The following is a 21,124-nucleotide window of genomic DNA, read 5'->3' as shown; positions in this document are numbered from 1 at the left end:
TATAGCACAATTTGTTTGGATGATTTAAGAGTTGACTAACTTTGGATACAAGTGGTGAAAAGTACTAATCAGTGTGATTTGACACATTTTTATTAAAGTCTGCTTTTACTTGATTGAAAACAAATAATGTTAATTGAACTTACTATATTTGGGTATTCCCTCCCAATCTTCCTTTCAGCTATGTGATGATGATGCCATTTAAACGGCAGGCTCTAGTGGAATTTGAGAACATAGATAGTGCCAAAGAATGTGTGACGTTTGCTGCAGATGAACCTGTGTACATTGCTGGGCAACAGGCTTTTTTCAACTACTCTACAAGCAAAAGGATCACTCGGCCAGGAAATACTGATGATCCATCAGGAGGCAACAAAGTTCTTCTATTATCAATTCAGAATCCTCTTTATCCAATTACAGTGGTATGGATTTTTAATATGACAAACTAAAAAGGGATTTTGGAATTTGCTGCTAGAGTGACTAACAGTTTTCTTCACTGCCATCTGGATATTTAAAAATAATGGTTGTTTTTAGAATTATTAAAATTAATCTTAGTTTTGACTTAAGTTTAATGAACAAAGAAATGGTGAGCACTGATGCTAAAAAGGTCAGAAGCACATTTGTCATAATTAAAAAAGCACATTTAAAATAAGCACATTTAAAGCAATAACTATTTCTAATAAGGGATTAGACAGACTTGTTGGAAATGAACCAAGAACTCTCTCTCATTGATGCCAGCACATGTGTCAAGAGCATCCCAGTACTAGGCAATGACAGACTCCCATAGTATAGTAAGATGCATATGTCATTATTATAAGGTCCTTTGATATAGCTTCCTAAAAACTGTCCTGATTTACTTAAAATTCCCTGCTTCACCCGTTAAAAAAAGTGATGTTAGTAGAATTTTAAAAAGGATTCATGTTCTGAGCCAGTTGAGTGTCCTACATTATAATCACATGCTGTTTCACAATAAGCTAGTAACACAGACACTTGACTTTTGTAATGAATAGAAAACACAGTAAAGGAAACTTCATTTAGTGTCTTTTCTAGTAAAGGTATATGATATTGGGACATACATATATATAGCATTGTATGCTTTAAATTTAATTACATATTTATCTTTATATTTATAGACAATATACAGTGTTACTATATTTACAATATTTGGTGTTTTGGGAAAAGAATATAACTTAATCTCATACAGGTACTCTGGTTTGTGTATTGTTGTATCCCTAGTACCTAATGATGCAGCTATGTAATTGTAGGTATCCAAGAAATTTCTAGGTTTTTTTTTTTTTTTTTAATGTATCTCTATTGATTTCAGAGAGAGGAAGGGGGGGAGAGAGAGAGAGATAGAAACATCAATGATGAGAGAGTCATTGATCGGCTGCCTCCTGCATGCCCCCGACTGGGGATCAAGCCCGCAACCTGGGCATGTGCCCTGACTGGAAGTCGAACCACGATCTCCTGGATCCTAGGTTGATGCTCAAACCACTTAGCCACGCCCGGCTGGGCATCAAGAAATTTCGTGAAAGTTGAATTGTTCCTAAGAAGATACTTAGGTTTTCTCTTCGATGATTCAGGCACCTTGTTTGATCTCATCTAACACTATATAAATGATCTTCCCTGGGTCTTTTCTGAATAGACGTTGTTCCTTGAAAAATGGATACTGAGTTAATTCTACTACCGCCCCTTAATAAAATTTATTACCATAATTCAAGTGATTATAATATGAAACATTTCAGAGTCATATTTGGAAAAAACAAATTATTGATTACAGTTTTGGTATTAATTGTGTATAGTCAGTATTTTAATCACTGGTTAAGAAAATAAAAATTGAGGATTGGTAATAGTGCTTTTCAAATATTTCATTGGAGCTTCTCTAATGTGTGGGTATGTTGTGTAGGTGAAGAAATAACTTTAGATTTATTGAAGTTTAACAATTTTTAAAGTTTCAGTAGTAATTATTAATAGAAGTGACATCTCGATAGTTTTTTTGTTACTGTTTTTTAGTAAAGGAAATCAGTGTGTAACTTTAATGTTTTTCTAAATATAAAATGTAAAGAAACCTTTTTCTTTCCTTCTTAGGATGTTTTATATACTGTATGCAACCCTGTTGGAAAAGTGCAACGTATCGTTATATTCAAGAGAAATGGGATACAAGCAATGGTTGAATATCCTTTATTTGTAATTTTTTTTATTGATTTGTATGAATGCTGTGTAACATAGACTTTATTTTTCCTGCATAATCATTTCTAGACAATTCATTTTTATTCCCCCCCAATCTTTTTCTGAAATTAAAAAAAATGAAACTGTAGTACCCACAAAGAATTTTGCTCGCTACCATAAAACAGTCCAGTGCTTCATCTTACACTGTGCTTTGCATTTTTAATGAGGAAAAATAACAGTTTGATAATATGTACACTTTTACGTTTTTGAAATTTATCTTGAACTTTTCTGATTCTCTTCTGAAAGTAGGTCATTTGGAAGTACCAAAACTTCAGAATCAATAGAACCTTTCTTACCTCTCTTTATTGAATTTTAAATGGTCATAGTTTATGTAAGAACTATGTTTGTTGTATTTGTTAGGCATTGAGTAAAAACAGCAAGTTGTAAAAAATAGTATAGTACAATCCCATTTGAAATAATAATTTTAAAAAACATATACATAGAGTAAGGTTAGGGATATACAGCAAACTCTTATAATGGTGTTGCTGGCAAAGTGTGTTTTGACTTTTTTTTTTTTTTTTTTACCACTTGTTTTATTTTTTAGGGGAAAAGAATTATAGACTTCTGTAATGTTTAGAAACCAATAAAATAAGATATTTACCAATAAACCAATAAAATAAGATATTTACCAAAAATTTTTAGAAACCAATAAAATAAGATGATTATAAAATCAAGCCTTTTCAGAAATATATAGAAATTAATTTGTGTTGTATTATTTTGGTTCTTTGTAATGTTAAGAGTAAAATATTTCTTGTTTCAAGATAGCAAGCTGTCTTTTGCTAGGGAATGTGACCATGCTCCTTTCCCCTTCTCTTCAACTTATAAATTACTTCTGATTACTTAGGATTAATGTGTAGATAGATGGGTTGTATTATGGTGATTTTTTGTTTTGTTTTTATATATTTCACTGATTCTTTTTTATTTTTTAATTTATTTTTAAAGTTTATTTTTCAGTTACAGTTGACATACATTATTAAATTAATTTCAGGTGTACAAACATAGTGATTAGACATGTTATATACCCTACAGTGGTACTGTTGATCTTAAAAATAAATTCCCCTAGTAAAACTCATCTAGAAATTCTATTTGTTAATACATTTCCAGAAGTGAGGGTTATTTCTAATTTTTAAAGCCTTTTTCTTAGGGATTGGATAATGATTAAATATTGGACATCTTAAACCAGATTTCCTTAATAGAGCTTATGTTTGAATCAGTCCTTTGTGCCCAGAAAGCTAAAGCAGCACTCAATGGAGCAGATATCTATGCTGGATGTTGTACACTAAAAATCGAATATGCAAGGGTAAATATTTTTTCCAACATTTCACCACAGAAATATTTATGCTTTGGATATACAATTTGAACTTACTTTCTTTTTAATCTTAACAGCCAACTCGTCTAAATGTTATTAGGAATGACAATGACAGTTGGGACTACACTAAACCATATTTGGGAAGACGAGGTAAGTATTTTATTCATTTTAGAATGTACTTATATCTGCTGAAAATTTTTACATGCAGTTAGATTCCTTTTTCCTGAGAAGAGCTAGTTCATTCAAATGAAAATCTTGTTGGTGAATGCTTTTGTTGCAAAAGGCCATGTAATGCTGGAAAATAACCTTGAACATTAGTGCCCCCTACTGGTATGTACTGAGTTATTTATATTTAGTTCAACAAAGGAGCCCACACATACAAGCACGCCCGCAGTTCAAGGACTTGCATTTCTCCAAGCAGCTCTCTCTCTTTGGAGGAGAGGAAACTGATTCAGAATATTCCTTACAAACTTCAAACTTGCACACTGCTTCTCTATGGAAAGGACTTTCCCCCCAAGCTGGACGAGGCATTAAGAAGGATAGAGGACTCCAGCAGGCTGACTCTACACTTCATCATGCACAACATCGGCATCAGCAAAAGCCCTCTGAAAAACTCAGACTTGCAATTCACCTTGACTGCATACTGCATGCACCATCACCCAAGTTTGTAAAGGAGGACACTTACAGTACTTCAGACTTGCATGGGATGAACACCATGATAGACTGTGCCCATTTATTCAAGTTGTATGTATATATTGGTCTGATTTCCCTTAAAGTTTCAGTTGTAGAATTTAAGATTTTTCACTAACGGATACTAGACTTTACCTACAATGTTGTAAATCTTAATGCCCATTACTGTAACTGTTTGCAGCTTAGATTCAAATTGTTAATTGGCAAATAACCAGGGCCAATTTATCTACAGGTCTTGGGAATTGATAATGCTCAACCAATCCACACAGATATTAAAGATAAAAGGATTAGAAAGGTGCACACTTGCTGCACTTAAGTTTTTTATTTCCCTCAAGTGTGTTCATTGAATAGAATAATATAATGAAAAAGTGCATTATATGTAAAAGACTATATTTTCTGTGTGGTTTGATTTTTGTAAAGTGGCTGTTTATAAGTTGTTACTTTTTGTAACAATTTAAGGTTATCACTCATGTTAATTTGTATAACTAGAAATTTTGATATTTCAAATGTAGGTGAAAGTAACATGTCTGTTCAAGGTAGAATATATTTAAACTTTATAAATCTGAAAATAAGAGCAGTTCATTTGAGATACATATTCACCTATAACCTATAAATGCTAGATTTCATGAGCATAGATTTTACTGGTAAAATTGTTCAACTAAGTGTGTGGCAATTTTGGAATATACAGATTAAAATGTGGATCTTGTAAAAACAAGGGGGCTGCAATATTGGCTACATCTCAACTACAGTATCAGCATTTGAACCATATGTTGGGAAAACTCACCAAGATGAGTATATCTGTAAAATTTAATCAACTAGGAAGAATTTTTATGGCATCCAAAATACCTTGGGCAGTAGGGACTCTATAGTGCGTGAACTCTTGCCCAAAGATAAAATACAATGCAGTGATCCTTTGCCTGTTCAAATATTTAGGACTTTTGGATGATTGGCCCCTTTCATTCTCAATTCTCAGGAAATCATCTTGCCTTACATATGGGTGACAAAAATTTGCTTTGTAATGCAGCTTTGCCTGGACCCCTGCATTTTTCACTACTCAAGGAAATCTGCTTGGTGTAGGCTCGGTGCAGTTGAATACAGTATTGGAAAACAGAGCCTCAGCACCAAACACCAGAACAGTGGTTGATGAGAAATCTCTCACGTCTGTCAAATTATAGTTAGTTATTGAACACTCAGGGTTTTTGTTTTTTCTTATTTGAAATAGTGGTTTTGGTTACATTTCTCTTAATGTCTCTTAAAACGTTTATAGACATGCTTCTCATGTTATTAGTGTTAACACCTATTCTTTTATAAGGTCTAAAGTTTACACAAAGCCAGCTTACATTTGTTTTCATGCAAGGAATTACAGTCAGAAAAGTTTAGCAAAATGTGTAAGGTAGATATTTAAATAGTGAAGTATAATGAAAGGAAGTCAAACAATTTTAGTAGTTTATGCTTTCAAGGGAAAAGAATTTTTGTTTTCTAATTCTTTATAGGTAGATATTTGTCTGGAAGACTGTAGCAGTTTATGTTTTTGTTCTTGTAGTGACTAGCTTCTACTCAAATTGATATTGAATTGTATCTTTTTCTACCAAAACGCTTTTTATAAATATAGCCTCATTTTTAAAAGTCCTTTTCAGCCCAAATTACATTTTAGCAAAGAATTCTTAGCCTGGACTTCAGGGAATCACTCTAGAAATGTTAAGCAAAACTTGTCTGTATATGTGTCCCTAGGGGGAGAAGGCCCACAGCTTCTGTCAGATTTCAGATGAATCCAGGAAAGGTTATAAGCCACTTCTTATAGATGGGAGTATTCAGTGTCTGACGCTTCTACACACTTCTATCTTATGTGACCTTACATTAGGCAGCGAATGCTTCAAAGAAAGAGTATTATTAATGATGAAAATATTTGGCTGACAGGTACCTTGGAGATCATCTACCCTAACTCCTTCATTTTATGAATGAAGATTGTTTCTGTGATTATATAGCAAATTAGTGATTAAGTGGGGATATTCTGATTCTCAGTCCACTGCTCTTTCCTTTATAGCACACTGTTAACTATATCAATAATACTGAGCCTTGGAAACATGATGGTTTTGGTTTAAGATTCCTAGATCAGATAAGGAATTATATTTAGTGTTTGGTGGCATGCTTAAATAGAGGTACATTAGCACAGTGTATCAGCAGATTGGATTGGTTCACGAGGAGTGAGACTTAAGTGATGATGCCGGAAGCCATGTAATGAAATGAAAAGAAGGAACTATGAATGTTTAGACTGGAGGAGAAATGACCTTGGGGAAATGGAGGGAGGATCATCATAGCTTTTAAACACTTGGAAGGGTTTTTGATGGGATAGAATATGGGTACAGGACTGTTTCTATACAATACAAAAATAAATTTCCTGATGATTTAGGACTACCTTGAAAATGTAAGGGAAAGTACTGAGTATCTTGTTACTGGTGTTGGGTAAGCAGAAGCTAGATGGACCCAACTGGTCAGGGTGATGTAAAGAGAATTTAGACACTGAATAAAAGTTGAACTAGATGACCTCCTAGGTCCCTATCAGTGCTGCAATAACTTGGAATGGGTAATTAATACAATATTTCTCTAGACTGAAGTGAAAATGAAAGTATTTCTCATCTCCCATAAACCTCATTTGTTTAGGTGACTAAAGATATATTAAAAGCCTCTTTCTGAATTTTCAAAGATTAGAATGACTGGACTCTTAAGATACATTTTTTAAAAATCTTACTGGACACTATAATTTGATCAGCAAACTTTCTAAAAGTATTGTACAATGAATTTTAAAATTTACTAACCAACGTAGGAAGTGCTATTTTAGAAACTTACTTTTTGTTGACATCTCACATTAGATTTGGGGAAATTGGCATGCCATCCCTGAAAATGTAGCTAAAATAAAAATTATCCTTTAGGACTATTGATTGTAGTACTCTCATCCAATAATGTAGCCCCCTTGGTTAGCTTAATCTTGGCATATTTAAACTTTGGGGGGTGCTCGTAGTCCTGCCTGGTGTTAAGATCTATACACAATGACCAGTCCATGATATAATCTGGGCCAGTGATGTGCAAATTTCCAGCTCTCAAGTCTAGGTGTTTGTAAATATGTGTATATACATACAAAATACTCTGTGTTTACTGATTGTGAAACCATGTAATACAGGTTGTTGTTGGCTTATGCTGAACTTCTTGAAAGAAGCCCACTTTGAAAATGTGTTGCTGTTGAAGCTAATAGTATGATTCAGGTACTGTCTTTCAAAAGTACTGCACTTAAAGCTTGTTTTAAAGACATGTATTGGTAAAAACTTCTGTACAGTGTCAAACTCTAGCATTGTGTACATTCACTTTCTGAAAAGTATCCATTCTTCTTAAACTTGAAAGTGTGATTGTATTTGGCATTTGCCAAAAAGATATTTTCAAGTTAAGTGGAGTTTGTTAGATAGAAGTACTTCCTTAAACTTTTGGTGTTTGTATTTAAAATGGATATGAATGGATGTTTAAAGTTAACCAGGAATCATACTTCTTTTATGAATTGTAATGGATGTTTTGAATGGGTTTTCCCATGTGAGAACTCTGTTAAGTACTTGAGTCAAAATTGTTAAAACCATGTTTCTACTTTTGTGTCAGATAGAGGAAAGGGTCGCCAGAGACAAGCCATTTTGGGAGAACACCCTTCTTCGTTTAGACATGATGGCTATGGTAAGTTTGTCAAGGCAGAAGGAAGGTAGTATAGATGAACTGTTAGCATTTTTGCATTTCTGATGAATGGCACATTTCTTGTTTTCTATTTTTCCTGCTCACCTGACTTGGTTTATATGGGATTGTTCCCTTATAACTACTCCCAAGGAGTTGTCCAAAATCTTCTGTGTTTTTTTTTTTTAGAATATTGATATATCATATAATCCTTGAGAGAAAGGAGAGCTGTTGGTTGGGGATTTGAAAGCTTTTTTACCGTTATGTTTTGTTTTGTTTTGTCTTGGTTTTGATTAGTAATGGGCTCTGGTTCTGTTAGAGGACCAAAAAGAAGTATTAGTTGCTCAGTAAGTGTATTTTGTTCCATTCTAGCAATTATGAGCAAAGAGGAATTTTGAGTAATAAAGGCAGAAAGAATGGGGTATTTAGTGAAAAGGAAACATGTTTCTGGTTAGATCTTTTTTAGTTCTACAGCTGGTATTTTGGCTTTTGGTTATATTGGTTTTATATAATTTCTCTTAAAACTTATTTAGTTTTAATGTTTGCTATGTTGGTAAGTTAAGATTATAAAACCTAGAATAATATTCTTCCTCAGGAAAGAGAGGTATCAGGCTATTGTCCTTGTGAGTAGATGTTGAGAATTACTATTGATAAGATTTTTAACTGGTTATAAGTTCTGTGGTTTTAAACATTTTCTAGTTTTTAAAAAGCATTAATTATTGACCCCACCTATTCTGTGGCTTAAAGTTGATGCCCAATGCTATTTGAAGTACTAGAAAATAGAAATTGCTATTTCTGTTGGGATTTTTCATTGAAAATCCCTGGTTGTTGCCAGTTGTCTGAAATATTTTCAAATTTGCCTGCATGTTTGATGATCATTCGTAGCTGTGAGTTTTAGCCTTTTCCCTGTTGTCTTTTTTGGAACTCCAGGAATTTATCACGTGTGTGTTTGTTGAAGTTTCTATAGTAGTCTATATGGCAGAAGAAATTAAAACAATATATCATAAGTGTGGTGTAGAGAATTAAAATCTTACTCTGTGCACAGTCATTTTAGTGTGTGTTCCTTGATAATTTGTCTTAGTTTCTTTAACAGTGTGAATATTAAAAATGGTCCCATGGGTAGTTCTGACCCTGCAGTAAAGAAACACTTATTAGGAGCCCACTGTGCTTTGCGTGATGGAGGGTTAGGAAAGAATTGCTAACCACAAGTTTGTAGTGGAGTTGTGGAATATATAACTGTCATGGATCAGCCTGAAGGCTAAAATTGGTTAAATGTTTTGCCAAAGCAGACTAGGAAAATCTGTGAAAGGATAATGAAGGGTGAAGAACTCTACTGTAGTAGTGTTGACACAGGCTGTTTTTTCAGTGTGAGTTTTCAGGTTTTCCATTCTTTATAAATCCATCTTATTGAAAAATTTTATAAACAAAAGTATGTTATATGCCCTAAAAGAACTTTGTATTTTTTTCAAAAGCCTGTTGTAAAATACTTTGTCAGTTTTATCCCCTAATTTATTCAGAGTGTTTGTTTGTGTGTATGTATATAAATTTTAAAATGCAAGCTTACTTAAAGAGATAAGGTGCAGGGATATTTGGAGTGATGATGGTTGTTAAATAGGGATCTTTCAGGCTCTCGAGAGTCCTGCTGAAGAGAAATGGTTGTGGTGGGGTTGGATAGTGGCATCCATTCTGAGCTATGTCCATTGAAACAATTGAGAATAATCCTACTTTCCTAGGGAAGTAAACAGAATAGGGTGTAGGAGGGGAGAGGGATGGGGTGGAGGGCAGGGAGAGAGAGAGATGAATATAAAGTAGAGAAGTAAGGGTGACACTGGGGAAAGGCAAGGAAGATGGGAGTAGGTTCTAGTGATACTGAACTTTTTTACAAATACTGCAAATCACAGCTGTGTCCCCTAGTTCAGCAGTTCAGCAAAACAGGTTTATTTGCATTTTTGTGCCATATCATGCATGGCTTTTCCCTTATGTTGGTATGTAAAAGGTTTAATTGTTTAATTAGATTAAACTCATTATTTAATTTATTATAACAGTATAAATCTATGCTTTCAGAATTCCTTAATTCTTTTTATTTGGGAAGCCCAGCCCTATGAGATGAACTGGTGGAAGCCCTTATATTTGAAAAGTGACAAAAATAAATATACAGATTTATTTGTTATGAGCCCAAGAAAAGTTTGTATATTAATTGCTAGTATCTTTGGATATTATGGTTCCTGGACCAAAGATTTTAGAATATCAAAGAAGGAAAATGCATTCAAAATGTTAATAATGTCCATTTATGTAGCATTTTTTCACGTAAGTGAATTTTTTAATACCTGAAGCATAAGTTTTTTTTAAGCAACAAAACTTTTTTGCATAAACTATTTAGTATAGAAAACTTTTAAAAGACTTCTATTTTATCTTCTTAAACAATATAGGTAACAATTTAAGTTCTATAGGTAACATAATTTAATCCTGATGGCTCAAGGTCATAATTTTAAATATCACTTATACTCTTGCACTGAATTTGATCGTTACGTATGGCAGTAGATCTCAAAGTTTTTGACCTTGGCCAACTTAGGCAGAGTGAAAGGTTTCTGCTGCCTGTCTACTATACATCTTTCCACTTTCCATGGAAAAGAAATTTAGCAATAATAGTGAAGTGTCATTACTGTACAAGCAAGTGGTGGGGTGGGGTGCAGTATAATATGTATATGTACTATTGCAGTAGGGGTAAGAATGATCTATATATGACCCCAGTGTATGTATAACAGCTTAAGTTAGAGGCCAAAATATGTGTAGTTACTAAGAAGTAACTCACCATGAACTATATTGATTGTTTTGATAAACTATCAGTTACCAGCAAGAATAGCAGTTGAAAACCTGAACTAATTTAAGGCAACACTGATGATGATGCATTGATAAAATATTCCTCTATACCAACAATTTTCAACCTTTTTCATCTCATGACATACATTAAACTAATTACTAAAATTCTGTGGTACACCAAGAAGTATATCTTTGCCGATCTGACAAAAATAGGTATAATTTTGATTCGTTCAACTGGATACCTATTGTTGTGTTGGCTGTGGTCATTTTTTTATTTGACAATCTAAGAAAAGAAAGGTCAGTGCCCCTGACTAAGAAGTCAGCTATTGCATGTTTTAAAAATTCTTGTGGCACACCAGTGTGTTGCACACGGATTGAAAGTCACTGCTTTATAAAATTGCAGGAATTCACATAGTTTGCATGTGCTCAATGGTAGTGTTGCTGTGTTGTTATGAATGGCAGCTACATTTAGAATACTGAATACTGAATTGGGGTCTACCTAACTCTAATAGCATGCTATAATACCAAAATACAGTAGTTCTTAGTAACTCACCTGGTAGATGACAAGTGTCCTCTTATTCTTTGTTATTTTAGTCTTACATAAAGGTGAAAGTTAGAAGCATTATATACTCTTCACTTTTGAGAAACGAGGAAAGGACTTGGGTTTGGACTCGTTTCTTGCCCATCAGAAGGACCTTTGCATGTATCCCAGAGTATGCTTCTGCGATTACTAACTCAGGGGCACCTAAGATGTGTCAGTTTCTGTTTCGGAGCTACCAGCCTTGAGCTTAGTTGCCTCTTTTGAGTTCTTAAGCCTCTTGTTGCTGTGAGAGTGCCCTGTGCCTACTTCACAGCTTCTCCAGACCCACTCATCCCTGGTCTTTCATTCATCTAGCTCTCTTTTCCTTGTTACTTCTAGTCTGTTGTGGAGGGGAAAACCAGATGAAGTTGTTTAGAACTACTCTAAAGTTGGCAGGTTGATTCTTAAGAATTCTTAATATAAGAGACATAGATTTTGTGTTTCTGTGACAACAGGTTCAGATACTCAGCTATTTTCTTCTCGTTCTTGATGTTGCAAAAAATGGGTTGCCGAATGACACCTGAATAGGTGTGATATAAACTAAATCTATGGTTTTAGTTACCTGAATTAGAATTGGAATAAAATACTAACCTGAAAGTACATTATAGTAAATTATATTTAAAGGAGACAACTTTTCATTGGAACTAAAGATGTTCTTTTTGTTATATCTGTATAAAGACAGTTTACTAGATTTCACTGTATGTTATTGTATTATCCTCTAAAAGACATTGACAGAAGGTGTTTTTAAAACTTGAGTTATAATGTATATACAGTGGCCCAAAGATTTACACTGATTTCCCCCTCTCTATCTATGGCCTGATCCTATATACTTTTTTGGGTTAAACTACTGTTTTTTAAATATATATAAACATAAAACCTGATGTATGCCGGTGCATGCGGGCCAATATATATTGGATCTAGTACAAATAAATGTAGATTTTATTAATTCTCACAGGTTATATTTGAACATTCATGCAGTTGAGTTTTCTTTGGACATACATTAGACTATAGTAAGAGTTTATTTTTTGCGTGGTATAGTGTATTTGCTAAAGCTGTGTTTTCTCTCTCTCTCTCCCTTCCTCCCCTCCCCTCCCTCCCTCCCTCCCTCCCTTCCTTCCTTCCTTCCTTCCTTTTTATAGGATCGCATGGCCCATTATTGCCTTTACCAAGTCGTTACAGAATGGGCTCTCGAGATACACCTGAGCTTGTTGCGTATCCATTACCGCAGGCTTCTTCCTCTTATATGCATGGAGGAAATCCCTCTGGCTCAGTTGTAATGGTTAGTGGATTACATCCACTGAAAATGAATTGTTCAAGAGTCTTCAACCTATTCTGCTTATATGGAAATATTGAAAAGGTAAGTTTCATGTTATATTGGTTTTTGTTGCTAAGATAATGTAGTAAGAAAATCTGAAAAGGCAGCAAATACATGTTTTGTCCTTGAATTAGGAACTACCAAGGTTTTTTAGTAGTGACCCACACGAGCTAAAAACTCACTAAGTAGGACCTCTAGAAATTGTTTTTTGTTGATAAGTTATTAGTATAGGTTGTTGCTACTAAAGATATTTTTTAAATAACTAATATAAATAGAAATCTAAAACAGTTGAATCAATTACTAGAATATTTTAAGTGCAAATCTTACTTTTTATCATTTCAAAGAGATTCTAGCACTTAACATGTTAAACTGTGGAATTTGAAAGAGTAGTAACTTTCATGGAGCTATGTATACATATAAACATGCCTCAGGCCTGGCCACAACTCATGAGTCTTAGGAGAGTCTAGATTTATATAATTGCCTTCCAAGTGCTAGAGTTCTTGTATCTTCTAATGAACAATGTGCTTTTAGCTTCAGCGGTGTCTGAAACTGACCCACTTTGACAAAATGTGTCCAGAACTTTGGAGGCTTATTACTTAAAAAGAGCAAAACATTTGAATTAAACATATTTTGAAGATCTTTAAAATTGTAACCTTATTTTCACCCCATAACTTTGTGTTTTCCCCAGATCTGTGATATTTTGTTCATTGGTAATCTTACAAATACTGAGGATAATCCTTGTCACAAAGTAGATGTTAAACTACTTTTGAAAGAATCATGGGAAATTTAACTGGGGAAATGATTGGTAGTCTTAAATTACTAATTGTGTGATACACTTGCTAATTTGAGTTTCAGTATCGTAGTCATGATGTTTTCCTGTTGTTTTAAGTGATTTTTAGTGTTCTTTTCACAACAATAAAAAAGTATAAGTATGTGAGTCTCTTGGTACTCTTAGTTCGTATTTTAATTTTAAAGCCTCCTTGATTTGAGGAAGCAGCTTGGAAAAAATCTCTGAAATAAGAATTTCCTCAACATAACTATTTGACCACATTTTTTTAATAAAGAAAAAATTCATATTTGGTCTAGGGGATAACATGGGATATTTCTACTTATATAACTAGCCAGGACTACATGGGACAGAGTTAGCAACATGGGGAAAAATAGTTCAGATTTTTTTCATACAGACAACTGGGTGTTTAGTTAAGGTCTAGGAGCCTCATGCTTGATAACTAAAAGGGCTTTAATGTGAATTTTAACCTTCTTTATGTAGTGTTACTTTTCTATTTGTGCTTTTCATATTTGTAGATAATCAGAATCAGTTTAATCAACATCTTTAGTAGATCTTTGTCTCTGTGTTATGAACTAATTATCTTATGATTTAGAAACCAAATCTCTTTGTCTAATAAAACTTAAGTTTTCTGTATATTATTTGAACAATTCTAGTCTCTCACTCCACATCTCAGAAATGTTTGATACATTAAACTCAAGCCATCATATCCTTAAAATATCTCTATATAGTTCATTTTTCCTAACTTCTTTTAAATATATATATATATTTTAATTGATTTCAGAGAGAGAGATACAAACATCAATGATGAGAGTCATTGATTGGCTGCCTCCTGAATGCCCCCCCCCTTGGGGGTAGAACCTTGAACCCTAGACCCCTAGAGTTGAACCATGACCACCTGGTTCATAGGTCAACACTCAACCACTGAGCCACACTGGTCCGGCCCTAACTTTTTTTAAAGATTTACCAGCACAAGAACTACATACTTCACAGATAAACTTATTCACTATTAGATTTGTAGGACGTTATTAGATTTAATCAAGGGAGAGAAATTTTCCCCACAAGAAGATAATTGATTTAAAATAAAACTGAAGCCCTAGCCAATTGGGCTCAGTAGTTAGAGTCTGTCAGCCCTCGATTAAAGGGTCAAGGGTTTGATTCTGGTCAAGGGTACATACTTCATTTGCAGGCTTTGATCCCTGCCCCGGTCGGGGCGCATGGGAGAGGCAACCAATCAGTGTGTCTCTCTCACATCTATGTTTTTCTCTGTCTCTCTTCCTTCCTTTCACTCTCAATAAAAAATCAATGGAAAAAATATCCTCATGTGAGGATTAACAAAAAAAACAATGAAAAACAACTGAAAAGTCCTTTTACAGCTGAGTTTTGTTCAAGTACAGGTATAGTATAAAAATGCTAGGATAACCCACTAACAGTTGTAGTGGTGGATATAAATGCTGTGTTGCATTTGTTTTGTAAGTCCATTTCCAGTATTCAATATTTTCTTGAGGTTAACTGATAAGGAAGTATGTTCAAGATGTCATGGACATTAGTGGTACTTAATAGTTATTTACAGACTTTCCAAGGGGTAGGAAAATCACTGTGCCGAGTGATTTTCATACTTTATCCCCTCTAACCCTTATAGCATTTATACTAAAATTGGAGTAATATAAGAGGATATGTGGCATCTGCCCAAGATGTCATGAAAACTTATGGAGTATTGCCTATTTTTTAAACTACTACTACCTTGCACAAGCCTTTCTACTGGCAATGTTATCTCAAGGCCATCTTGTATTTCTTATATGGGATTTTATATATCGCTCTAACAGCACCCTGGATATTTGGTACTTATTACTTACTTTTAAATTTCTGACCTACCTACTAGAATATAAATCTCAAGAAGACCATGTCTGTTATGTTCACCATTAAATCCCCAGTGATTAGCACAGTGCTTATCAAAACATATTGGGCATTTAATAAATATTTGTTGAACGAATAAGTATTGAAGAGTCCTGTCAGATGTTGTTATCTCCATGTTGTGGAGGAGTCTGAGGCTCAGAGACATGAAGTCATTTGCTGTAGGTTCCACAATTGGTAAATAGCAGAGCCAGGGTCAGCCTGTGCTTTCCTGGAGTGCGCTCTACCTTATAATTGTGGTCTTCCTTTTTAACGAGGTTGAATTTTTATATGCGTTAAGTGTCTAATAGCATATCAGAATAAAGTTTAATATTCTAGGTGATCTGCATTTGACATAAACCACTTAAATCATATTATCTTTTATAAAAGGGAGCTAAATGGTCACCTTTTGGGGGTTTTGCGTTTACAGGTAAAGTTCATGAAGACCATTCCTGGTACAGCACTGGTAGAAATGGGCGACGAGTATGCGGTGGAAAGAGCTGTCACACACCTCAACAATGTCAAGCTATTTGGGAAAAGACTTAATGTTTGGTAAATATCTTACGTGGTAAATTTTAAAATCTTTATCCTTTTCATTAGAGATGTAATTTCAACGTCAGAATATTTTACTGTGACCGAGGGCACGTCTGAAACTAGCACCTATGGTATTGTTATTTTAGACAAAGTGTTAGGGTCATAAAATTCAGGTTTTGCTTACCTGTGCCTGGCTTTTAGTTTTATGATCATAAAACAGCATGTTAAAATGGGCATATTTATGTTAAAGTTTTCTCATTTAAAAACAGTCATAGAGTTTTCTTTCTAATTGATGTCTAAATTATAAGAATGATTTAACTCAAACTAAATGTAAATATTTAAGCACATGTTCGAAATGTTAAATGTGTAAACTGTTTAAATAGCTATGTGTGCCTTTTTTGTTAAGGTTGGTGCCGGTATATATGTTAACATTCTGAGACTGCCTTACTTGCTTTTTATCTAACAAGGTATGTTCTGTACCTGTTTCCTTTCCAACCTTCAGTGTGTCTAAGCAACATTCAGTTGTTCCAAGTCAAATATTTGAGCTGGAGGATGGTACGAGTAGCTACAAGGACTTTGCAATGAGCAAGAATAATCGCTTTACAAGTGCTGGCCAAGCATCTAAGAATATAATCCAGCCGCCCTCGTGTGTGCTGCATTATTATAATGTCCCACTGTGTGTCACAGAAGAGACCTTCACAAAGGTGGGCGCTGAGATACAAATTTTGTAAAATGGTCCTCTTTTCTATTTTAAAATAGGTCATATTTTAGCCTCATTTTCAATTCTTGCTCTGTTCATCTGCTTTTGATATTATTAGTATTCTGTTCTATAGTTTATTCCTTGGCCAGCATACTTTTCTGGCCTCCCTTCTTCATTGGTCTTGTTTTGGTTTGTGGCACAATCTTTTTGAGAGTTGGAATTAGAATGAGATGCCCTTACTTCTGCATTCAGAAAGGGTTTTTTACTATGTTCTTAATTCTTACCCATACAAAATTTTTATAGCTCTGGCCTGTTTGGCTCAGTGTTTAGAGCATTGGCCTGTGGACTGAAGGCTCCTGGATTCAGTTCTGACCAAGGGCACGTTACTAGGTTGCAGGCTCGGTCCCAGTTGGGGTGTGATTGGGAGACAACCAATTGATGTGTCTCTCTCACATCGATGTTTCTCTCTCTCCCCTCTCTCTGAAATGCAATGTAAAAAATATCCCCATGTGAGAATTAAAAAATAATAATAATAAATTATATATCCCTGCCTTTTCCCCTAACTGTAGGAAATGCTTCAGAAGAGAATTGATTTTCTGGACTCCACTCCTATTGGTCATCCAGTAAATTCTGGTCAACTCTGAGAATACGTATTTCAGTTACAAATCTGTGGTTTTATTGTACAGCGCTAAATTATTTACATAGTTTGTAGAAGATTGCCATTTTTAATTGATTTTTCTCATACAGCTTTTTAATCTAAAAACATACTTGGTTTAATTCATTCATGTCAGGCTCAAAACTTAAACGCTGCCATAAAGTTTACTTTCTTTAAAGAGGTAAGAATATTATTTTGGCCATATTTTTAATGGAGTTTTACATTTCTTTAACAGTTGTGTAATGACCATGACGTTCTTACATTCATCAAATATAAAGTGTTTGATGCAAAACGTAAGTGCACACTCCCTCTTTTTAAGTTTTCTGGTTAAGTTGATGACAAGCAGATAACAACTGGATGTGTGATTCTTTGTTTTAGCTTCTGCCAAAACGCTCTCCGGGCTGTTGGAATGGGAATGCAAAACTGACGCGGTAGAAGCCCTTACAGCACTCAATCACTACCAGATAAGGGTTCCAAGTAAGTAGAATTGTGTTAACATGTGTCAGCCGTATATGAGAGTGCCCAGTGCCCAGCACTCTTGGCAACACTGAATGTAGTCAGATTTTGAATTTTTAAAAAATTTCTATCAAATGAAATCATCACAGTACTTACTCTCTCCATTTTGTGAAGGCCTCTTTTTTACTGTGTAAAGTATTTAACTTTTGAAGGTTTGTGCTGTGCAGTTTACTTTGATCCTGGACCTAAAGGCTGGTTAAAACTATTTTTCTAAATAGTGGGAGAAACATGATTAATTCCATGTGGTAGCGACTGGTAGTTAAGGGGGGGATACAAACTGAAGGATTTATGGGTGGAATAACATATCTAGAATTTGCTTTAAAATATCCCAGCTCTGCTGCGGTGTGTGGGGGCAGGGAGATGAGATGGCACTGTCGAGTATTGACAGTTATTGAGGTGAGGTGACACGTATGTGAGGGTTTATTACACTACTATATTTTTTTATGTTTGAAAATTTTTATAAGATAAATAAGTAGGACTACTCATTTTACTTCTAGTCACAAAAATAAATTTTAAGTAGTGAGCCAGGCTTAATTTTGTAGAAAGTTTTATTAAAGTATATATGATATATGCAAGGTAGTGTGTGAATTGTAAACTTTGTGGAGACAGGTATAGTTATTTCTGTTTTGCCCTCTGCAATGTCTTGCAAATACTTATTGATATATACACTTTTTCCTTTAATCATTTTTTTCCCCCTTATGGAACTATAACTTTGAAAGCTAAAATTCTGGTACACTAAGATACCAGAATTGTTTCTTTGCATAATCAGTTGATGAAGAGTTACCTCTGCTTGGTCTGAAAGTTAAAGAAAAATGCATGAAATGGAAGTATTTTTGTGGATTATACCCATTTTTTTCCAGCTAATTGATATCTTCGTGTGCACTCCAGTCTGGTCCCACTTCCCAAACTATATTTGAATTGGTTTTTGTAAAGGAGTTACCATCAGTAATATTTTCTGCAAAGTGAGCTTTTGCTCGTAGACATAGGCCTAATCCTGATACTATTTATCTGTAATGATTAAGTCACTTAAAAAAAAAGTCAAGTGCCTTGGGTGTGTCAGATAATGTTTAGCACAGTAGGAATGCAGCAGCAGTCCCTGGGGACAGTCCCTGGCTTCATGGAGCTTACCTACTTGTAGATAAGAACAAAAGTAGTCTTCCCTTTAACCTTACATAGAAATGTTCCTTCTTTATATTCCTGCTTCTAATACTGTAAAAAGGTGAAATAATTTACTCTGCTAATTCAAGGTAATCTTGAAAGTTTGAAGAAGTGAACTATTAACTTTGTTTTTAATTTTTACAGATGGTTCCAATCCCTACACGTTGAAGCTTTGCTTTTCTACATCGTCCCATTTATAAGAAGAAAGAGCATGTTAGAACTTACGTTCACATTTATTACAATTTTAAAGCTATTCTTCATTTTAAAAATCTAAAAATCGGATGTTGCCTTGCTTACTTTGACTTAAGATCCTGTTCTGTAATAAATATTTTGCCTTGAGTAAATTTGTTGTAAACTACATACTGAATTGTTTTCATTTTAAAATAGAATGTCATAATGTAGACTATCTACAGCTTCCCTGTAGATTACTCAAATATATCATTTCTAATCTTATTATTTTTCTTCCACAGTGAAAATATATTTGCATTCTTGATGCTAATTATCTGCAAGTATTTTTCCATTGTGTATGAGATTGACGCAGGTGGAAGGATTGCATTTTAATACTATAGAATTCCTATTAAATGTTTAGATGTTTTAAGTATGTTGCAGTTATTCATAATAAACATAACTTGTATTTATTAAGTATTTTAATCAAGTTTGAGAATAATGTTACACATATTAAATTTTAAGTACTACAGATTTAGCTGATTTTATATTTCTGAAAAGCTAACCGACATGGTACAGTGTACAGTATGCACTCAGACTTATTTAAATTGGTGTATTTTTTTTTAAGTCATTGTCCATTTGTATTGACATGCCTCTGTTTCTAGTTCCAGTTTGGAGATTTTATAAAGTTACAACAATGAGTTAATGTGTTCATCTTCATTGGTTGCATGTGACTTGATCTTGAAAACCTGTCTGGTATTTGGCATTGAGATTTTAATAGAAGTTATAATTAACGGTGTCTCTTCTAGATAATCTGAGATCCATGGATGGGCTTTAGGGAGTCTGTGAACCCCCTAAAATTGTATGTAGAATTTTGGGTACTTGCATTTTTATTTTTTACTCTTGAATCCATCAGTAATATATGTATTTTTCTATATGGTGCAAGGTATAAGGATCTAATTTTATTTTTATTCCAAACAGATAGCTATTTGTTTCAACACCATTTATTAAACATTCTTTCTCCCAGTGGATCTGTTTCCCCCCCCGCCCCTTTATTTGGAAAATAATAAGTCTCATACATAGGCAAGTAAGATAGAAGGACGAAACATGGGATTATCAGACCATAGCACACTTGTTACCAACATCACAGCTTACTTATAATAGAAAATCGATAGTGATTTAATTTTCATCTTTAAAAGAATGGAGAATGTTTCATCTACCTACAATAACTGTGAAGTCTGTATAGTTGGCAATAGTAGTTTTGTGATCCTGAGACTTTTAAACAAATTTGCATATAGAAGTTGCATTTAGATCTTTTCTAAAAGCTGTATTTTGAATTTTACCACTACAAGAAGGCAGTTTCCCATAATCTTTTTAGAAATGACATGGGTGTAAAAAAAATTTAAGAGCTGTTGAATAGAAAATTTAGATAGAAACTAAACACATTAACATTTATTTCCTCTTAAATTTTGACAACAGTGGACCCCAGTATTCCTTTAGTCCTCTAAAGATCTAGAAAAATTTAAGTTCAACTTAGAACAGCAGTTTTCGACCTTTTTCATCTCACAGCACACATAAACTAACTAAACTCTATGGCACACCAAAAAATATATTTTTTGCCAATCTGACAAAAAATGGGTATAATTTTGATTCATTCACACTGGACGGCTATTGTGTTGGCTGTTGTCATTTTTAAATTTGACAATCTTAGGGAAAAGAGGTCAGTGCCCCTGACTAATTAGGTATTGCATGTTTTAAAAATTTGTGCAGCACACTGGTTGAAAATCGCTGATCTAGAAGCATTTTAGACCCTTATGGAATCCAGTAAGTTACACCAAGGGTAACTTGTGTATGAACTGTTACAAGTGTATGATACTGGGCTGTGTATATCCCTCACTCAATGCCAATTTGAATTTGATACCTAAGTTTACCTAACTTTACAATAAACAAAGCTTTTTTCTCCCCCCTGTAAATACTTTTCTTATAATACTATAAATACATTTGTTGCAAAATTGAGATCTTAGTTTTAAAAGGTAACTTGTGAGTTTATGTAAAGTTGTCTCTTTTCCTT

The 21,124-nt window shown here is 34.0% G+C and overlaps 1 protein-coding gene across 1 annotated transcript in view; it reads left to right on the top strand.

Annotated features, from left to right (window-relative positions):
- HNRNPLL (heterogeneous nuclear ribonucleoprotein L like) overlaps window positions 1-20,082 on the top strand; it is a 34,855-nt gene extending 14,773 nt beyond the window's left edge. The window contains exons 3-13 of the mRNA XM_087823485.1: window positions 179-416; window positions 2,083-2,163; window positions 3,422-3,523; window positions 3,610-3,682; window positions 7,865-7,936; window positions 12,470-12,687; window positions 15,756-15,877; window positions 16,362-16,563; window positions 17,450-17,507; window positions 17,593-17,691; window positions 19,033-20,082. Of these exons, the coding sequence (XP_087679611.1) occupies window positions 179-416; window positions 2,083-2,163; window positions 3,422-3,523; window positions 3,610-3,682; window positions 7,865-7,936; window positions 12,470-12,687; window positions 15,756-15,877; window positions 16,362-16,563; window positions 17,450-17,507; window positions 17,593-17,691; window positions 19,033-19,088 (1,321 nt within the window). The 3' untranslated portion in view covers window positions 19,089-20,082. The remainder of the gene's footprint in view (window positions 1-178; window positions 417-2,082; window positions 2,164-3,421; window positions 3,524-3,609; window positions 3,683-7,864; window positions 7,937-12,469; window positions 12,688-15,755; window positions 15,878-16,361; window positions 16,564-17,449; window positions 17,508-17,592; window positions 17,692-19,032) is intronic.
- The last annotated feature ends 1,042 nt before the right edge of the window (window positions 20,083-21,124 follow it).

This window comes from Miniopterus natalensis, chromosome 13 (genome assembly GCF_054644295.1).
Source record: "Miniopterus natalensis isolate mMinNat1 chromosome 13, mMinNat1.hap1, whole genome shotgun sequence".
Taxonomy (NCBI): Eukaryota; Metazoa; Chordata; class Mammalia; order Chiroptera; family Miniopteridae; genus Miniopterus; species Miniopterus natalensis.
The sequence above is the reverse complement of the archived record's forward strand: the minus strand, read 5'-3'. Positions and strand labels throughout refer to the sequence as shown.